General features: G+C 56.1%; 2 protein-coding genes across 2 annotated transcripts in view; one reads left to right on the top strand and one right to left on the bottom strand.

Annotated features, from left to right (window-relative positions):
• The window catches only part of CDC42BPB (CDC42 binding protein kinase beta), a 111,919-nt gene extending 104,523 nt beyond the window's left edge, over positions 1–7,396 (top strand). Inside the window, 2 exon segments of the mRNA XM_059915055.1 lie at positions 6,001–6,027; positions 6,029–7,396. Of these exon segments, the coding sequence (XP_059771038.1) occupies positions 6,001–6,027; positions 6,029–6,244 (243 nt within the window). The 3' untranslated portion in view covers positions 6,245–7,396.
• A 2,127-nt stretch (positions 7,397–9,523) lies between these two features.
• Positions 9,524–19,601, bottom strand: AMN (amnion associated transmembrane protein). The gene is made up of 12 exons (XM_059915873.1): positions 19,529–19,601; positions 18,600–18,718; positions 18,452–18,496; positions 11,805–11,892; positions 11,445–11,662; positions 11,138–11,275; positions 10,837–10,945; positions 10,632–10,714; positions 10,251–10,428; positions 9,973–10,162; positions 9,805–9,898; positions 9,524–9,734 (listed from the first exon to the last, which is right to left on the bottom strand). Exons 1-12 carry the CDS (start codon positions 19,569–19,571, stop codon positions 9,648–9,650), a joined length of 1,392 nt encoding a protein of 463 aa, XP_059771856.1. The 5' UTR covers positions 19,572–19,601; the 3' UTR covers positions 9,524–9,647.
• Positions 19,602–20,312: the final 711 nt, after the last annotated feature.

The following is a 20,312-nucleotide window of genomic DNA, read 5'->3' as shown; positions in this document are numbered from 1 at the left end:
GGCTCTCCTCCTGGGCACTGACCGCGGGTGGGCGTCACCGTGCACAACTGAGAGATGAAAGCCCTCCTGTGAAAAGTGCAGGAAGGCTTCTGTCTAGACTTTTCCGTGTAGTTTTATGCACGTGGCTGTAACACATCTGTAGGCATGTTCCTTTTAAAGCACAGGTGGCCTCATGTGTCTTGCCCTCTCTCTCCTCCTCTGACAGCCCCTTGGGATCGGAGTGTGGGGGGCCACGTGGGGGCGTCCCTGGCTCAAGTGTTCTTGGGCTTTCAGACCCCGCTCCTGGTTGCAGTGTCCTTGGTTCCCTGTGTGTGTGGTGGGGGAGGAGGATGGGAGGAATGGCAGCCTGAGGGCTGTGCCCCAGCAGCACTTTTATGGGAAGGAGGAGAGGGGCTGGGTGCGCTGGCTGTTCTAACATCCCCGGCACCCACAGCACGTACTCACGGGGGCTGCTGAGCTGACAGCGGAAACCAGAAGGGCTTTGCTTCACGTGGTCCTCACCTTCCTGGCTTGGCCGGCTTTTCAGGTGTGGATCGGCTGCTGCTTCCTCTGCATCCACCTTTGTGCCCTTTACCCGTCTTCTCTTGAGTCACCATGCTTTCCTCTTACTCGTTTATAGAAACTCTTCATAGATTGTGGGTGTTACTCTGTTGCAGATATTTTTCCCTGTATCGCTGATTTTTTAATTTTGTCTTCAATTGTAAGAGCATTGTCATACAGAAATTTTTAATTCTCGTACAGTCCAGTCTTTATCTTTTTAATTAAGATAAACATTCTCTTGTAGTCTGAGAGCTTGGGGTTTTCTGTTAGTCATTACGTCGTGAAAGTGTCTGCGAGGGGGTGTGATAGTGTGTAAGTGTGTCTTAGCGTGTGTGTGTGTGTGAGCAAGGACCTGAGCTGCTTTCTTTCTAAGGTACATGACACGCTGGCCCTGCACCACTTACTTCCAACTTGAAGTGTTACCCTTTATTATTTGTTAAATTCCTTTGTTTACGTGTCTGTATTCCTGGATCCTCTGCTGCACCACCTGTAACCTGAGAGCCGGTAGAGCACATCTCTTCATTCCCACTTTTCAAAACACTTTAACTTCTCCTTCAAATAAATTTTAAAATATTTTTAGGGGCTTCCCTGGTGGCTCAGTGGTTAAGAATCCGCCTGCCAATGCAGGGGACACGGGTTTGAGCCCTGGTCCGGTAAGATCACACGTGCCATGGAGCAACTAAGCCTGTGCACCACAACTACTGAGCTTGTGCTCTAGAACCCGCGAGCCACAACTACCGAGCCCACACGCCACAACTACTGAAGCCTGTGCACCTAGAGCCCCTGCTCCGCAACAGAGAAGCCACCGACTGCAATGAGAAGCCCACACGCCGCAACTAGAGAAAGCCCACGTGCAGCAACGGAGACCCAACGCAGCCAAAAATAAAATAAGTTAAAATTTTTTTTAGATTACGGAGCTTGTTGACTCCATCATAATCTAGAAAAAGTGAAAACTGTGTTGAGCTTTTCGCTGGGATTGTGTTGGATTTGTAGATTAATTTGGGGGCTGCTCACCGTCCTGACCTTCCCTGTGTAGGAACACTGCACGTCTCTCCCCTTGATGGGTTCCCTCTTGCAGGTTGCGCGTGTTGGTGGCTAAATAAGTTAATTCTTAAGCATTCCAAGGTTCTTGTTGCCATTGTGCATAAAATACAATCCTCTTAACGTGGGACAGTGAGAGATTCAGTTGGTGAACATTTTGATGCCAGTTTTTCCATCTGTGTTTATCAGTGAAGTTATCTGTGCCTTCTTTTCTGAGCTGCTCTCTTTCAGCTGTCTTCAGGGCTGCACCAGCCTCAACTCTGGCTTAGGAAATCTGTATCTCTTAGTTGCCATCATATAGGGGTTTTTTTTCCTGGAAGGTTTCATAGGCCTCCCTTAAAAGGGCCTGAGGTTGATGGCTAGAGAGGTAGGTCTTCTGGGGGTTTTTTTCTTATTTTTTTCCCTGCAACTATCTGTTTTGAAAAATTTCAAACTTCCAGGAAAGTTGCAAGATTGGTAGAGTGAATAACCCACATAAGCTGTACCTAACCCATTTTCCCCATTTGGGTTTTTGGGGAGGAACCAGCAGAAAGTGAGTTGCAGTATTACCCACCGCTAAGTACTTATCCCGCACCTCCCTCGGGAGGGCGTCTCCCCGCTGCCCGGCGACGTCCTGTTCCTAAACCTAGAATCCAGCCAGGGCCACGCTCTGCGTTTAGTAGGCGCGTCTCTTTAGTCTTCAGTCTACTGTGCAGTTTGTTTACAAAAAGTGCAGTTTTTTTGCAAAACGTTCCTCAGTCAAGGCTTGTCTGATTTTTTGAATTGGGTAAACCGTGAAAAGGCCCCGCACCTGTCTCCCAGCCGCCCGGTTCTCCCCAGGGACCAACAAACAAGTGTGTATGAGTGTGCGTGCACACATGCACACACTTTTTTCCTGACTGCACACATCGTGCCCTTTATCTGAGGGCGAGGCTGTTCCCTCACGTGACCATGGTACAGCTGCCACACTGATGAAGCCACCTGCATGTCCCCATAATGTCGTTAAGCACCTTTGCTGGCGCAGGACCCAGTCCCCAAGCATGTGTGGCATTTAGCTGCCTCATCTCTTTGGCCCCTTTACTCTGGAACAAGCCTTCAGCCTGTCTGGCAGAGAGCACATCTTTTATTTTCTAGAATACTCCTCAGTTTGGGTGTCTGACATTTCCTTGTCTTTTGAGATTTGGGTTGTGTGTCCCAGGATGGAGTACGGCACACAGGACGTGGTGTCCTTGGGGTGTTGCATCCTGAGGCACATGGTATCTGTTTGTCCTGTACTGACCTGTTTGTTCCTCTTTTTAAGTTTATTTAAGTGAAACTCACATAACAGAAAATAACCATTTAAAAGTCAACAATTCGGACTTCCCTGGTGGTTCAGTGGTTAAGAATCCGCCTGCCAATGCAGGGGACACGTGTTCAATCCCTGGTCCAGGAAGATCCCACATTCCGTGGGGCATCTAAGCCCGTGAGCCACAACTACTGAGCCTGTGCTCTGGAGCCCTGAGCCACAACTACTGAGCCCACGTGCCACAACTGCTGAAGCCCGTGTGCCTAGAGCCCATGCTCCACAACAAGAGAAGCCACCGCAGTGAGAAGCCCGTGCACCGCAATGAAGAGTAGCCCCCGCTCGCTGCAACTAGAGAAAGCCTGCACGCAGCAACGAAGACCCAATGCAGCCGAAAATTAAAGAAGTCAACAATTCAGTGGCTGTTTAGTACATTCACAGTGTTGTACAACCACCAGCTCTGTCTACTCAGAACACTTCCATCACTGCAAGATAAAACCCCCACCCACTGAGCAGTTTCTCCTCAATTCCTGCCTTCCCCCAGCTCCTGGCTACCACCAGTCTTAACAATATATGGATTTGCCTGTTCTGGGCATTTCATATAGTGGAATGAATTATACAGTACGTGGCCTTTTGTGTTTGGCTTCTTTCACTCAGCATCATGTTTTCAAGGTTCATGCATGTTGTAGCATGTATCAGAAAGTTGGTGCTTTTTATTGCTAAATAGTCCAGTGGATAGATGGACCACATCTTATGTACTCATTAGTTGTTATGAATAGTGCACTAGGAACATCTGCATACGTGTATTTGTTTGAGTACATGTTATCACTTCTTTGGGGTATGTACCTAGGAGTGGGATTGCTGGGTCATATGGTGGCTCTACTTTTAACTTTTTGAGGAACCACAGCAGCTGTACCATTTTACATTCCTACCAGCAATGTACAAGGGTTGAGTCCACATCTTTGCCAACACTTTTTTTTTTTTTTTTAAAGATTTATTTATTTTATTGATTGATTGCTATGTTGGGTCTTCACTTCTATGCTAGGGCTTTCTCTAGTTGCGGCAAGCGGGGGCCACTCTTCATCGCCGTGCGCGGGCCTCTCACTATCGCGGCCTCTCTTGTTGTGGAGCACAGGCTCCAGACGCACAGGCTCAGTAGTTGTGGCTCATGGGCCTAGTTGCTCCGCGGCTTGTGGGATCTTCCCAGACCAGGGCTCGAACCCGTGTCCCCTGCATTGGCCGGCAGATTCTCAACCACTGCGCCACCAGGGAAAGCCACTTATTTTTTTTCTTACAAGAAAAATTTTTTTCAATAGTCATCCTAGCAGGTGTGAAGTTGTATCTCATTGTGGTTTGGGTTTGCATTTCCCTAATGATTAGTGATGTTGAGCATCTTTTTCATAGGCTTATTGGCCATTTGTATACCTTCTTTGGAGAAATGTCTATTCAAGTCTTTTGCCCGTTTTTTAATTGGATTATTTGTTGAGTTGTAAGAGATTTTTATATAATATGGATAGGGAATTCCCTGGTTGGGACTTGGCATTTTCACTGCTGTGGCCCGGGTTCCACCCCTGGTCTGGGAACTAAGATCACATAAGTTGTGTGGTGTGGCACAGCCAAAAAAAAAAAGGATACCAGACCCTTATCAGATATGTGATTTGCAAATATTTTTTTCGTTCTTTGGATTGTCCTTTCACAATTCTCTATGTCTTTCAGTGTACAAAAGTTTCTAATTTTGGTGAAGTCCAGTTTTTCTATTCTTTTCTTTTGTTGCTTGTGCTGCTTTTGATGTTATATCTAAGAATCCATTGCCAAATTCAAGGTTATGAAGATTTAGTCCTGTTTTCTTCTTAAGAGTTTTATGGTTTTAGCTTTTGTTTAGGTCTTTTTTACATTTTGAGCTAGTTTTTGTGTGGTGTGAGGTAGGGGTCTAGTTTAATTCTTTTGCAGGCAAATATCCAGCACCATTTGTTCCTTCCCCCATTGAATGGTCTTGGCACCCTTGTTAAAAATCCGTTGACCACAGGTTTATAGATGCATTTCTGGACTCTCAATTCTATTGCATTGGTCTTTATATTAATACTACCATGCTGTATTTGATTACTGTTGCTTTGTAGTACATTTTGAAGTAGTAAGTTTGGGAAGTGTGAGTCATCCCACTTTTTCTTAGTATTGTTTTCACTATTCTCAGTCCTTTGCAATTCTATATGAATTTGAGGATTGGCTTTTCCATTTCTGCCTCTCCCCCAAAAAATCCGTTGGAGTTTCAGTAAAGATTGCATTGAATCTGTAGGTTGATCATTTTGGGGAATATTGCCATCTTTACAATAGTCTTCCAATCCATGAACATAGGATGCCTTTCCATTTATTTAGGTGGTCTTTCATTTCTTTCAGCAATGTTTTATAGTCTCAGTATACAAATCTTTCACCTTATTGGTTAAATTTATTCCTAGCTGTATTTTATCCTTTTGGATGCTATTGTAAATGGAATTGTTTTCTTAATTTCCTTTTCACATTGTTCATTGCTGGTGTATAGAAACACAACTGATTTTTGTGTGTTGATCTTGTACCCTGCAGCTTTACTGAATTTGTTCTTTGTGGAGTTCTTTAGGATTTTCTATCTATACAGAGTCATGTCAGCTGTGAAGAGAGATGCTTTTACTTCTTCCTTTCCAACTTGGATGCCATCTTTTCTTGCCCTGGCTGGAACTTGTAGCACAGTATCAAATAGCGGCAGTGAAAGCAGCACCCTGGTCTTGTTCCTGCTCTGAGCGGGGAGCTTTGCCTTTCACCACTGAGTGTGAAGTTAACTGTGGGCTGCTCATGGACACCCTTTGTCATGTTGAGAAAGTTCCTCTCTGTTCCTCATGCTTTTATCATGAAAGAGCTTCACGTCTGTGACCTCTGACTGCTTGGTTGCCATGCTGTCTGGTTTCTTCACTGCAGAGTTACTCCTTTTTGTAATAGTTACTGAGTCATTTGTGGGGTTGGGCCTTGGTTTATGATCTCTCACCAGCAAGGACAACGTGACAAGCTTGCAGAGAGTGTGTTCTCATAACAAGAATGGAGCCAGCAGGGGCTACACCTGCCCAGGCAGCATCGCCTCCACAGGCCCAGGGCGATGGTTCTCACGCTGTCCCTCTTCTTTGTCTTCACAGCCTGATTCGGATTCCACCAAACACTCGACTCCATCGAACAGCTCCAACCCCAGCGGCCCACCAAGCCCCAACTCCCCCCACAGGAGCCAGCTCCCCCTTGAAGGCCTGGAGCAGCCGTCCTGCGATGCCTGAAGCTGCCGGCTCACCACAACAGGGCTGGGGGGCCCAGGTGGCCTCCAGTGTCAGTGCCAAGACTGAGCTGACCCTCCAGTGTTGTCCAAGGAAATGTAGAATCGATTTGTAGATACGGAGATGAAGAAAATACTTTATTATAATAATGATCGGTTTTATGCCGCACCGAGGCGGTAGGCCAGATCTGCTCATCTGCACAGCTGTTCCGTTTGCACACGAAGGACCGCCTGCGGCCCCTCCTGCCCAGAACCAGCTGAGGCAGCGCGGGGGGGCCTGTGACGCCAGCCTCCTGCAGACCCCAGTGGCGCCCGGGAGGCTCTGCAGGAAGCAGGCAGCTCGGGATGGCCTCGGTGCCGCGTCTGTTCCCTGTTCCCTGAAACTGTTTCCTAGGACCTTAGGAGAATAGTAGGAATTTGTATATCATTCCCAGTGTCCCTAGAGTTTTGAAGACAGAGGAAAGTGGAGCTTAGTTTGTGGCCTTTTTATTCATTTAGCCATTACGTAGTCAGATGCAGAAGTCCTTCTGTCGACCTTGTAGCCATGGACAGAGGCCCATTTGAGTGAAGCCTGCCCTGTCCTGGTCCCTCGTGTGTGTCAGTCCGTTTCTGGTCACAACCACGAAGTGTCACCCGTATCTACTACTGTGAAGTCAGCTGTGCTCCGTTTCCCGCTCGCTTCCACAGCTCTGCCTCCTGCTGTAAAACCAGTGAGTGTCGTGCAGCCGGGCCCCGAGGCCTGCGGGCCGAGAGGAAGCCAGAGCCCCGGGTAGCCCTGCGGCAGGCGCCAGGACCCCTGCCCTGCATGGAGCCCCGTGACTAGTGCCCTTCTGGATCGTGTAGACTCACCGCCACACTCCGCCCGGTGGGCCGGCCCGCAGCGCCCGCGTGTATCTGCCTGCCTTCCCCGCGGCGTTTGTGAGTATCAGGCAGCTTCCTGTCTCTGTAAAGGCTTGCGATAAAGGCTCGCCCCGCTGGGCTTCTCCCTGTTCTCCCGCCGGTCGATGTTCTCGGTGGCAACGCTGTTGAAGACGTGCACTTACCTTGAGTCGGCACTGAGTGACGTGGGCACTGTGGCCTGCCTGTGCGTGTCACACGCCCAGCACCCGCCTGCCCGCCCCCTGGGCCTTCTGCTGGGGCTGGCACCTGCTGGGGGTTCTGGTTTTTACTTTTTTAATGTAAGTCTGAGTCTTTGTAATTATTGAATCGTGAGAACATTTTTGAACAATTTACCTGTCAATAAAGCAGAAGACGGCAGTTTTAAAGTTCTCAGTGGTTTGTCTGAATGTGACCACGTGTCACCCGGTGTCTGGCCCCCCAGTAGCGCCCTGTGCTGGAAAGCACCGTCTTGCCTGTGGAAGCCATTCTTGGTCATTTGCTCAGGCGGGGTCCATGCTAAAAAGGTTCGTGTCCACGTGGCAGGAGCCAGCCGCCAGAGCTGGGACCTCTTGCCTGCCAATGTCACGATGGGGGCGGCCTCCTGGGGACACCCTGCACCATGGTAGGCAGGGTCAGGGGTGGGCCACTGGCTGGAGAGGGGGCCCGTCTGGCCAAGTGTCTGTGCCAGGACAGGCAGATGGGCACTCAGCCTGAGAGCAGCAGGTGCCCTCCAGGGCCGGGGCAGGGTGGGGCCAGCTGCTGCACCAGGGACCCCAGTGCTGGGAAAGGGGGATGTGCCCATGAGCCCGCAAGGCAGAGCAGTGCCCTGGGAGGGAAGCTGCATGTGACAGACGCACGCTGGCCCTTCAGCAGCCCCGGGGGGTAGGGTGGGGCAGACCACCACCAGGAGGGGGGAGCTCACGGGGAGGCTGGGCTGGATGGGTGGCCACATTGGGGGCTCTGGCCCCCAGGGCAGGGGGCAGCCTGTGGTGAGTTGGGTTTCATCATTTGCTCCCAGTAAGCTCCTGGTAACGTGTGAGCAGTGACGGCACCTGCCGAAGAGGGTGGTGGTGTGAGGACACAGTAGAGCACAGAGAGCAGCCCCCGGGTGCCTGGCAGGTGATGCTTGGGGGGCGTCCTGGGCACCCTTGCAGCTCCGCCAGTTGGCACGGCCCGGGCTCCGCAGCCAAAACAGCCCCGCCGGCCGGCGGGGACCCAGGCCCGTCTCACTGTGGGCCTCCGTGGTCACAGCTGGGGAAGGAGCATGGCAAATTTTAGGAGCAGACAGACACAATTCTCCCACCTGTACCTGAAAGGGGACCACCCAAAGCACAGGCAGAGACAATTGACTGAAATCACAGCACCTGGAAAAGTGAAAAGCGAGCATAGGCCAGTGGTGAGCGGCCATGTGGGGTAGTGGGCAGCCGGGGCCTCGGGGTCAGAGATGATGGCATTGGATACTGGCCCTCCCTCCGTTTGATGTCTGCCCCACGTGAGGTGAGCACCTCTCACAGGTCTGAAACACGGGTGCTGAAGTGTCAGTCGTTTTTTAAATGCAATATTAGCTATTGCAACAGCTACACAACACCAAGAGGAACGACCACCCACAACAACATGGGTGAGCTTCACAGGCAGGATAGTGGCCACAGAGCACAGCTTCCCAAGTGATGGAAACTTACCAGCAAATTCACTGTTAGAGGCTCGCAGGTGGTTACCCTTGGGGGGGGGAAGGGAGGGGGGATGTTTCCAGATGCTGCTTACACAGAAGTGTCCCTCCCTGACAGTTCAAGCTGGGCATTTGTCAGTACAACTTTACACACACACACACACGATTCACCGTCCCACTGCTGCCCCATCAAGCCCTACCAAGTGAGTGTCCTACTCAGAGCGGCTCAGTCCTGACACCCACCCTCCAGGTCAGAGCTGCCCTCAGAAGAGGGAGGGCGAGGCCTGGCCCTGCAGCGATGGACACCAAACAGCCCCCACCCAGCAGGACGCACCTGCCAGCTCTCTGACCTGCTCCACCACTGTGGCGGGCAGCTCTGCCCCTGCCCCCGCCCCCGCCCCCAGCAGAGGGGACAGATCTACTGTGTCCCTGGGACCGCTCCTCCGCAGCCCAGTCTGCCGGAAGTCCAGGTCCACCTGGCTGGCCCTGGGCCTGAGCAGCTTGGCATGAGGTAGGGGAGCACCTGGCAGCCCACTTCTCCACGCTCCTTGGCGCCTCACTCAGATTTGCTGCTCCCCACCGTCCCCCCTGCTGCAGTCCCCTCCCTAGCCTTAGGAGCTTCTTGCATGGGCTCCTCCAGAACCGGGGCAGCCCCCTCCTAATTCTGGGTGGAACCTCGCAGACCAGAAGCCTCGGACCGCCCCAGCCTACAGGTAGTACCCAGGACTGCCCTGGGCGAGTGGCCAGGCGCCAGCCGGCACAGGCTCTGAGGACCACCCCTCACCATCCCACCAGGCAGGGGCAGAGAGGTGGCAACGCAGGAAGCAGTGTGTCCACGGCTGACCGCAGGTGCAGGAAAGTCCTTTATTGAGCAAGGCCGCCCTGTCCTTGGCCAGCGGAGGGTGGGGTATCCCGCAGGGCCTACGACGCCGGCGGTGGTGGGGGTCGGGGGGCCGGGCCGGTTCCGCGGCCGCTCAGGCCTCGGCCTCGGCTTCGCTAAAGAGCGGATTAACGAAGTAGCTGCGGCTGGAGCTCCCGACGTCCGGCTGCGGGGCGGGGAGCTGCGGGAGCGCGGAGTCAGGGATCCGGCCGCGGGAAGTCCCACACCCCCGCCCCCGGGCGCCCCCTCACCGCCTCCGCCGGGTCCGCCGCGTAGAACACAGGGTTGTGGAAGCCCAGGGGCGCCCCAGCCGGCGCGGGGTCCGCCTCGTCGCGCCTCCTCCACCTGGAGGTAGGGACGCGCGTGAGCCCCGCGTGCCTGAGCGCCGAGGCCCCGCCCCGAGGCCTCGCCCCGCGTACCTGAGCCTCCCCGCGCGGCGCAGCAGCAGCGCCCCCGCCAGCAGCGCCAGCAGTAAGAGGAGCAGCGCGGCCGCCAGGCCGCCCGCCAGCCCCGCGCGCGGCCCCGGCGCGTTCAGCCCCGCCGCCGAGCCGCCCCCAAGGGGCGCGCCCGACTCTCGAGCGGTCGCCGATAGGACCCCGAGGGCTTCGCCTGCAATGGAGGGCGCCGGCTCAGTCGGCCCCGAGCAGGGCGGGGCGGCGCAGAGGTGCGGCGCTGGGAAGGGGGCGCCCGCGGTTACCGTGCTCCGCGATGTCCGCCAGGAGGGCCCGGGCTAGGCGCCCCGCGCCGCCGGTCTCGGGCCCGGTCTCCACCAGCACCACCTGGATCTCCGTGTCCGCCTTCGCGCCTGAGGCTTCGCGGAGCCGGGGCTGGCGCGGAACCTTGGACACGGCCATTTGCAGCCCCTGATACTGGGGCTGGAGAGGGGCACAGAGTTGGCCCGGGGACTCCGCCCCTCGGCCCTGCGGGAACGTTGGAGGCAGGGACAAACGGTGGACAGGCGGAGAGTGGACGCCTCAGGGAGGAGGCGGAGTGGGGCCCGGGGATCCCTGCGGAGAGGGTGGTCCCAGACCGCGGCTGCGGAAGGGCAGGGGCCCGGGTCGGGGTGCGGCCCCATTACCAGAGCCAGGAAGGCGTGCAGCAGCCGCGCCCGGTACCGCTGCAGGTCAAAGGCCGGGCCATGGGTCAGCGATACGATGGCTCCTGAAGAAGCAGGAAGGTGAGGGTCAGCACCGCGGGTCCGGGCCCGACAGGGAAACTGAGGCTGGGGGCGAGCCAGGGTGGCCAAGCCGTCCTAGCTAGCAGGGGCCGGGCGGGGCGCTCACCGCAGAGGTCGCAGCACTGCCCTTCGGGCCGGAGGGGGTCTCGGCAGGCAGCCTGGGGGCAGCGGCCACCCAGGGGCTGGAGCAGTGCTGCGCAGATCCACGGCTGCGCCTGGAAGGAGAGAAGCGGCGGTCAGCGCGGAGACGGCGAGGAGCAGACCGCAGTGAGAGGGCCACGCGCCCGGGAAGGCGAGCGGGCCAGAGACGGCGGGGCGCGGCGGCCCCTGGCACAGTCCCGACCTCCGGCGCAGAGCCGGGCCCAGCCGCGCGGTGCCCCAGCCACCCCGCTGCGGGCCGCCCTCACCTCGGCGTGGCCGCACACGCAGCCCGACTGGTCCGCGCAGGCCTCGGGGCCCACGCTCAGCGCGCCCGGCCCGTGGAAGCGCAGGCGGCCCGCGCGGGACGCCAGGAAAGCAGCCAGGTCCTCGTCGCGCGTGAACGTCTGCAGGTGGCCGGGTGACCACCGGAGCCAGCCCGAGGACGAGACAGCACCTGAATGCTCGGAAGCCACCGGGCTAGCAGGGTGGGAGGCGCTCCGGGGAGCGACACTGACGGGCAAAGGCGCGGAGCTGAGACCCCAGCCCCCGCCCCGGCCCGCGCGCCCGGCTCACCTGGCCCAGAGCCCGGACGCTGCGGACGCGCACGGTGCCGGCGCCCGGGCCGAGACCCACCCGGAAGGAGGCGTCGGACGGGAAGACGACGTCGTCGTGGCTGCAGGGCACGCGCTCGGCGTCCACGGAGAAGAGACCGTGCGCCGCGTCTCCGGAGCGCCACAGGCGCGGGTCGTGCCAGCAGAAGCGGTCAGGGTCGCGGAAGAGCGCGGGGCCGCCTGGGCGAGCGCGCGACCCTGAGCTCCGCCCAGAACGCGCCCTCCAACCCGGCCACGCTCCAACCCGGACCTCGCCGTCCCCTCCAGGCCCCACCCACGAACGCGCCCCCTCGAAGCCCCGCCCCTGGCCCGGCCCCCTCACCTGTGCTACAGTCCAGGTGCGAGCCGCTGTCCAGGGCGCTGAATCCAGCTCCTGAGGCCAGGACGAATTCCCCGTCCAGCGGCAAGAGCTGTAGGAAGCGCAGGCCGAGGCGGCGCCGCGCGGTGGACTGGGGCATCAGAGGGTCCCACTCTGCGCCCACCCCCGGTCCCCCTGTCCCTGGGGAGAAGAATCTAGACCACGGAGTGAGCAGGCGAGGTCAGGGCCTGGGGGCACCTCGCCCTGCCTGGAGGTCAGATAGGCCGCAGGGAGTAGGGCTGCCAGCCAAGGAGCGAGGAGCTAGCCTGAGACCTGGGAGTGTGGGGCGTTTGGGGCAGGGTGACTCTTGTCAGGGCCATTGCCCTCCCCTGTCACCCCTGGAAAACTACAATCCACGGGGCTCGTAAGTTCCAGGAAGCCAAGCTGCTGGGGACTCTGGAGTCAGCCCTGAGCCTGTGAGGGAGGGGAGGGGCTACAGCTGGGGAAGCGGGTGCCAGAGGCAGCAGGGAGGGTAGTGGGGCCTTGGAGCCACCCGTCTCCCCCTCAGCCTGGGCAGCCCCTTCAGCACGGAAGCCCAGGCCTCAGGCGTCAGAGGAAGTAGGGCAGCGGGGAAGGCCTGGAGAAGGAGGACTGACTGGCCCCCACCCGCCGCCACCGCTCCAAGCCCCAGGACCCTGTCCCTCCTCCTTGCCCCCGCCAGGGTTGGGGTTGAAGGTGAGGGTTGGACCAGGGGAGCTGCTCAGTGCAGGGGTCACGGGGGTTCAACATCTCAGGGGACAGCCACCCAGGGCCCAGCCTTGCGTCCGAGCTTGCTCGGTAGGGCCTGCTCTTCGGTCCCCCAAGCACTGGGCCTGACCAAGAGGCTGACACTGGGGAGATTCAAGGTCACAGGCCAACTACCTCCACAGCTGAGGGTGCAGCACTGTGACAGCAATAAGGCAAACCCACCTGCGGGCGCCGGGGACGAGCCACGGACAGACAGACGCGATACGCCTCAGGAGGCGGAGGTGGGTACCAGCAGTGTGAAGCATGAACAAGAACTCGGTTTTCAAAAGAACCAAAGCGGGAGATGTGCATACTATATGATAAATGTAATAGCTGAAAGACAGCAGGAAAGGGCTGAGTGGGAGAAACCAGGAGAGATGGGAGCCCGCCCAACACTGAAGCACCAACATTCAGATACAAGGGTGGGCGGGGGGAATATCTGAAAAACAATGAAGATGAATTTTCCATAGTTGAAGAAAGCTGGGAAACCTCGGATTGAAAGGTCTCATTGAATGCCAAATGAGGAAAATCACAGAACACTATGTTCATGAATATCAAAGACGAAGAGAACATTCTAAAAGCAGCAGAGGGAAAGAACAGATCACCCAGGAAGGAAAAAATTCAGGAATCGGGTTTCTCAGCAACAACAATGCAAGCATATGACAGAATAGGCTGCCGGAAGACTTCTGGAGTCACAGCCACCTCTAGACACACCCCTAGACACAGCCCTGCCCACCAGTGGGCAGGAACGGCCCTGCACTCCAGAATAGTATGTTACATATATTAAAAGATAGGGCTTCCCTGGTGGCGCAGTGGTTGAGAATCTGCCTGCCAATGCAGGCGACACAGGTTCGAGCCCTGGTCTGGGAAGATCCCACATGCCGCGGAGCAACTAGGCCCGTGAGCCACAACTACTGAGCCTGCGCGTCTGGAGCTTGTGCTCGGCAACAAGGGAGGCCACGACGGTGAGAGGCCCGCGCACCGCGATGAAGAGTGGCCCCCGCTCGCCCCAACTAGGGAAAGCCCTCGCACAGAAACGAAGACCCAACACAGCCAAAAATACATATAAATAAATAAATAAATAAAAATTAAAAAAAAAAAAAAAAAAAAAAAAAAAGATAATAAAAATACCTTTAAGCCTAAAAGACTTCAGAATGATTGCCACACAAAGACCTGCCCTGAAAACATGCTAGGAGAAAGTAAGAAGGAAAGAAATACAGAAGCTGAGAAGAGATATGGGAAGTAGGGTGATGAAATACTTTGATGAAGCTTATTGTTGTCTCTTGATAAATGTTTAAATCTAGGAATAAAATGTGATGGGGGACGGGGAGACCACAAGGGCACGGACATACAGTAAAGAACTTACTTGTTCGAGGGAAGATACAGGTATTGAAAAGATTAAGAAATCAGGACTGCCAAACTTGAAAACCTGGATGAAATATACCAATTTCTAGAAAATTTTAAAATATTAAAATTGATGCAAGAAGCAATAGAGGGACTTCCCTGGTGGTCCAGTGGTAAAGAATCCGCCGTCCAATGCAGGGGATGTGGGTTTGATCCCTGGTCGGGGAACTAAGATCCCACATGCTGCAGAGCAGCTAAGCCCGTGAGCCACAACTATTGAGTTCGCGTGCCTCAACGAGAGAGAAAACTCTCACGCCACAACTGGAGAGAAGCCCACGTGCTGCAACGAAGAGCCCGCGTGCCACAACTAGGACCCAACGCAGCCAAAACAATAAAGAAAAATAAATATTTTTTAAAAAAAGAAGCAATAGAGAATTAGAATAGACAAGTAAGCATTAAAGGTTTGTTTGTTTGGCAACACTGTGTGGCATATGGGATCTTCGTTCCCTGACCAGGGATGAACCCGCGAACCTGAGAACCCGCGCCCCCTGCTGTGGAAGCACGGAGTCTTAACCCCACTGGACTGCCAGGGAAGTCCCTAAAGAGACTTTTTGTTTTTGTTTTCAAATTTTATTTATTTATTTATTTATTTATTTATTTATTTATTTATGGCTGCACTGGGTCTTTGTTGCTGCGCGCAGGCTTTCTCTAGTTGCGAGCTGGGGCTACTCTTTGTTGCGGTGCACGGGCTTCTCATTGCGGTGGCTTCTCATTGCAGAGCATGGGCTCTAGGCGCGCGGGCTTCAGTAGTCGTGGCACACAGGGTCAGTAGTTGTGGCTCACGGGCTCTAGAGTGCAGGTTCAGTAGTTGTGGCGCACGGGCTTAGTTGCTCCGCGGCATGTGGGATCTTCCCAGACCAGGGCCCGAACCCGTGTCCCCTGCATTAAGCAGGTTGATTCTTAACCACTGCACCATTAGGGAAGTCCAAAGAGTTTTAAATGTTAGTCAAAGACCTCCTGTTCCCTAAATTCCCAGTCCAAGTGTTTTTTATAGGTGAGGTATACTAAACCCTCAAGGAAAATTTAACTTCTTCTTACAGGAAGTTGTTCTGGAAAACAGAAAAAGAGTGAAAATTGCCAGCCCATTTTATGGGGCCAGTATAAGTGTGATTCCAAAGCCAAATGAAGGACAGTACAAAAGAAGAAAAATTATAGGCTCAGTTGAGTTATAAACGCAAATGCAAAGATCCTAAATAAAATATTAGCTGACTGGATCCAATAATGTGTTTTAAAAATATATGGCGATCATAGGGTTATGTCCCAAGAATGCAGGAAGGATGGGATAGGGAACGCTCCCATCACGACTTCCCTGCAGTATGTACGATGGTGTCCCAGCAGACGGTAGTGGAGAGTCTTGTGCCAGCAAAATCAGTATGACAGAAGTCAAGTGTCTTGAAGAAGTGGCACACTTTGACCTGCACCTGAAGGAAGGTGCCAGAAGGACATCAGTCTTACCAGGATGGTTCAACCTCAGAAAACCTCACTAATAGGCTAAAGGAGACAGGGGGAAACTACATCTCAATGGACGTAGGAAAAAAACCCTGAAAAGTTCAACAACATATTTATGATTTTTTTAAAGCTTCCAGCAAACTAGAAATAGATTAGAATTTCCACAATTAAATAAAGTTTATGTACAAAACCCTACAGCAAACATTACACTCAAGGGAGAAACCTGACATGACTTCTCTTCATGTTGGAACAGGACAAGGATGCCTAATTTTCTCACTTTTGTTTAACATAGGGGTAGAGGCCCTGGACATTGCTACAAGGAAAGAAAAAGAAATAAAGGAGTTAGGGGGGCTTCCCTGGTGGCACAGTGGTTAAGAATCTGCCTGCCAATGCAGGGGACACAGGTTTGAGCCCTGGTCCGGGAAGATCCCACATGCCGCAGAGCAACTAAGCCCGTGCACCACAACTACTGAAGCCCGCGCGCCTAGAGCCCGTGCTCCACAACAAGAGAAGCCACTGCGATGAGAAGCCCGCGCACCTCAACGAAGAGTAGCCCCTGCTCGCCGCAACTGGAGAAAGCCCATGCGCAGAAACGAAGGCCACATGCAGCCAAAAATAAATAAATAAATAAATTTATATATATATAAAAAAAAGGAGTTAGGACTGGAAGAGAGGAGGAACAACGGTCATTATTTACAAAGATAACCAGATAGAAAATATAATTCTTAAAAATAGGGCACCATTTGCAATAGAAACCAAACTATAAAGTATTCATAAATTAACCAATACTACACAAAACCTCATGTGGACCGTTTTAAGACTCTAGTAAAGTTTTATGACCAACGATCTGAAATATCTGGAGAGAAAATCCACGTTCTTGAATGGATGACTTGCTTGTATAAAGGTATCACTCATTCCCAATCAAATTCCAGGGTTTTGGTGCTGGTGCTGTTGTTACCTGATAAACCTACACTATAATCTCTCTGCAACAATCAGATCCACAAAGAACTAGTCAACCTTGTAACAGGGGGGTGAAGAAGGCAAATTACCCAGTGGGATATTAAGACAACTGGCAGAGCCTCAGAGTGGGGACAGTGTGGTGCCGGCAGGAGAACTGGCAAAAAGATCAAAGGAACTGCAGGAAAAGCTCAGAGAGAGCCCTCACTGGGTAGCTGATGAACAGTGACTGCAGCGCCACAAAGCCAGGGGGCAAGGCTGCTGGTTTGGAGGAGGACATTCATTGGAAACTGGGCTCATTCCAAGGAGGAAAAAATATGCCTGGTTCCCTAGTTAGTGCCCCACTCAGCCATGTGCCCCTGATGGCAAAGCCGTGACTTAACAGACAGAATATATAGTTGATTATGGTTGTGACTGAGAAGCAGGAAAAAGATGCTTAAACAAAACACCAAAAACACAGTTATAAGGCAACAGATTTTTGCATTCGATAGATTAATAATGGGGGTTTCTGATCAGCAAAGGGAAACGCAGGCAAAGTCCACAGTGAGAAGACGCAGTATCTCAACAATCATTAACGGGTAGAAAACAGGAGATTTCCCCCAAACAAGAAACCTGGGCTAAGGGTAGAAATGGGAGGGGAGAAGGGTTCAGGAAGAGAAAAATCTCAGGGAGAGAAGTTCCAAACCAAGAGAAACGCAAATGAAATCACTGACAGTCGTGCCTGTTACTAGGGCGACATCTCAGCAGCCGACAACGCTGGGGACCCGCGTGCAGCGGGGGTGGGAGGGGCCTCAGGCAGCGCTGGGTCCCTTCGGCCCCCTGTCCCTGCGCCCCTGGTCATTTCCCACCCGGGTCCTCCGGGAGCTGACCCCACGGAGCGGAGGAGAGGCAGGGGAGGCGGGGGAGAGGCCCACGGGGCCGTGCGCAGGGGTACAGGCGCGCGGACGCCTCTGGCCGGGGGAAGGGCTCGCGTCTGGGCGGCGGGGCGTGGGAAGGAAGGGGCAGATGGAGGGACCCGATAAGCGAGTGAACAATGAATGAACGAATGTTGTGTCTTTTAGGATCCCCAAGCTCTTCCAAAGGAGACCATCAAAGTAACGAAGTCAGCCAGGAGGAGCCCCCAGGTCCCGGCACCCTCCCCCGCAGCTGAGTCCTCTGCCCGCGGGTTCCTGCGAGTTCCAGGCACCCCTCCCTGCTCGCTCCTGGCCGCCGCCTGGTTGCCTTGGTTACCAGGACTGCGGAGGCGGGTCCCCTCGGTGCAGCTGCTGCGCCCCTACCTCCCCGGCTCTGCTGTCACCTCTTCCTCACTGCTCCCTCCGCACCTTAGTCTTTGGGTTGGACAAATGTGGGAAAGACATCCCGACCCCGGATCTGCGGGGACGGGGACATCCTGCCCCATGCCCCCTTCCCAGGCTGCAGGTGAGGGCGGGGCTCCACTGCGCCCACAGCCCTGCCCCACGTGGCGCCAGGCTCCCAGAATTAATGCCGCTTTTGAAAACAATCAATTAACCGAGCTGCCTCCAGGTGGAAATAAGGGGTCCCCAGATCCTGCATCTGGGCAAGAGATTGAGTCCCAGGCCTGGGCCCCCGGACTGCCCCTATTCACCCACAGAGTCCAGCGGCCTCCGGGTGAGGACCCCCACCCTGGAACTCACACTGTGAAGCAGTTTGAGAAAAAGGTCCCCTGGAATTCTGCTGGTGGAGTTTGAAGCACCACGACAGGGAAAGGCTTTGGTGGGGCGGGAGCGGGGGCTTTCCCAGAGCAAACCTTGGAGAAGACAGACTACAGGGGGGCAGGGGCCAGAGGCAGAGGGCAGTGGGGATAAGAGGCGCCCTCCACACCCCCCAACAAGGCTGGGGCATAGCCTGGGCTGGGATTGTAGGACCGGCGTCCCCCCCTCCCATGTGGGTCCCGGACCTTCCCGAAGCCCCTCCAGAGGCTGACGGCCAGTGGACTGCAGGGTCCCCCACGCGAGTGCAGGCCAGTCAGGAGGCAAGAAAGGGGCATGGAATTGACCCCGGCGGGACCCACCAGCCCCCCACCGACCTGGGGCCCATTTGCCACCCGGCCTCACCATGTCCGAGACGCTGTGACCTTCTCGCACCAGGACTGACACCGTCTGCAGGCAGAAGCGGCATCAGCGAGCAGACCCCACCCTTGGGCTCCCAGTGGCCCGGACCACGCCGGTCCCCACCCCGGCCCCAGTAGTGGGGGCCAGGCACCTTGTCCGCGGGAAACTCGATGGCGGCGCCCGCGCACGGGGTCCGGTTCTGGCTCCAGTTGGCGGCGGCGTCGAAGTCGGTGTTGGGGACCCAGAATTTGTAGGCGGCCCGCGTCAGCGCTGGGGAGGGGGCGACTGAGTGCTCCCGGGCCCCCGGCCTCCGGGGTTCCCGCCCAGACGCCCCAGTGGCCCAGGGAGGACGACCTCGCCCAGACAGGCCCTCGCCACTCCCGCTCCCGGCGTCGGACCAGACCCTGCAGGAGCCTGGCCACGACGCTCCCTGACGAACTCCTACGGGGTCTGCAGAGCCCGCTCAAACGTGCCCTCCTCCGGGACGCCCGCCAAGATCGCCTCCGAGCCCGCCTCCAGTTCGCCCCGCGCTGGAGCCGAGGACCGGGCCAGGCAAGGATGGCGACGACCAAGGGACGGAGGCGAATGGGGCAGCGGAGGCCTCTGCCAGGTAGAAGGGGCTGCGGGGGGGGGGGGCCGCAGGACCCGTCCAGACGGGCTCTGAACTGGAGCTGCGTCCTGAGGGGGCCGCGAGGGGCTTAAGAGAGGGGAACAGGGACGGGGCTGCAGTTTTTAAAGTTCCCGGGGGTTGGGGGCCGGCCCCGAGGACACGCTACGGCCTGGGCGCGACGGGGAGGGTCCGCGGCGCCCTCGGGGCCGGGAGGACGGAGGCCGGCGGCGGAGCTTCGGGCGGGGACCGGGGCGGTGCCCACGTCGAAGGCGGACAAGCGCCCGAGGGCAGGCGCGGTCCGGGCGTAGGTCTGGCCCGGGCTCCTCGCCTCCCGCACCGCCCGGCGGGCGCTGAGCGCGGAGGGACCTGGAGGCCCGGCCGGGTTTCGCAGCCCCTCAAGCTCTCGCCGCCCGCCCCTCGGGGGCCCTTGGCCTCCAGATGTGTCGCGTCCCCCCCTCCCCACCTCTTACCGCAGAGCTGCAGCCACAGCAGGACCCGGCCCGGCGCGCCCATCTCGCCCAGGCTTCCGCGTCTCGGACCGGGAGACTTTGCCCCGCGGGGCCCACGTGACCGGGCGGGGAGGGGCGGGGGCGGCCGGGGAAGGTTACACAGTTACTTCCAGACCCGCCTGCAGCGACCCTTAGGCCCCTCGGAGGCGCCGGCCCCGGCCCCGCCCCCCTCCCTCCCACACACTCAGCCCTCCAGGACTGGAGGACCTTGGGCGCTTGTCGGACCGACTTGCCCAAAATAACGGGTCTGTTGGGGGCGCGGCGGGTAAACAACCTCTGCTCCCACACCCCCTCTGCCCCAGATGCAGCTGGAGCTGCACCCAGTCTGCCCGCCTAGTGGGGCTGGGTGTCCACTCTCCCAAGCAGGCCCTCCTGCCTCCTGGGCTGGATGGACTGTGGACGGTGGCAGGTAGATGGCGCCTGGTGTCTCGCGTATGGAGGAATGGTGAGCGGGTGACAGTGGGTGCACGGTGAGTGGTGGAGCGTATTTGTGCTGGTTCGTGGATGGATGAGGATTGGATGGATGGGAGATGGTGAGTGAATAAACAAGTGGACAGTAAATGAGTGACAGAGGATGGAAAATGAGTAGTGCGTGATCGACGCGTGCTGGATGGTAGATGGATGCATGGACGGCGAGATAGCGGATGGTGAGATAGCGGATGGTGAGATAGCGGATGGTGAGATAGCAGATGGTGAGATAGCGGATGGTGGATGGATAGAGGATCGATGGTTGACGGTGAGTAGA

This window comes from Balaenoptera ricei, chromosome 2 (assembly GCF_028023285.1).
Source record: "Balaenoptera ricei isolate mBalRic1 chromosome 2, mBalRic1.hap2, whole genome shotgun sequence".
NCBI lineage: Eukaryota > Metazoa > Chordata > Mammalia > Artiodactyla > Balaenopteridae > Balaenoptera > Balaenoptera ricei.
This window is presented reverse-complemented; position numbering and strand designations above follow the sequence as displayed.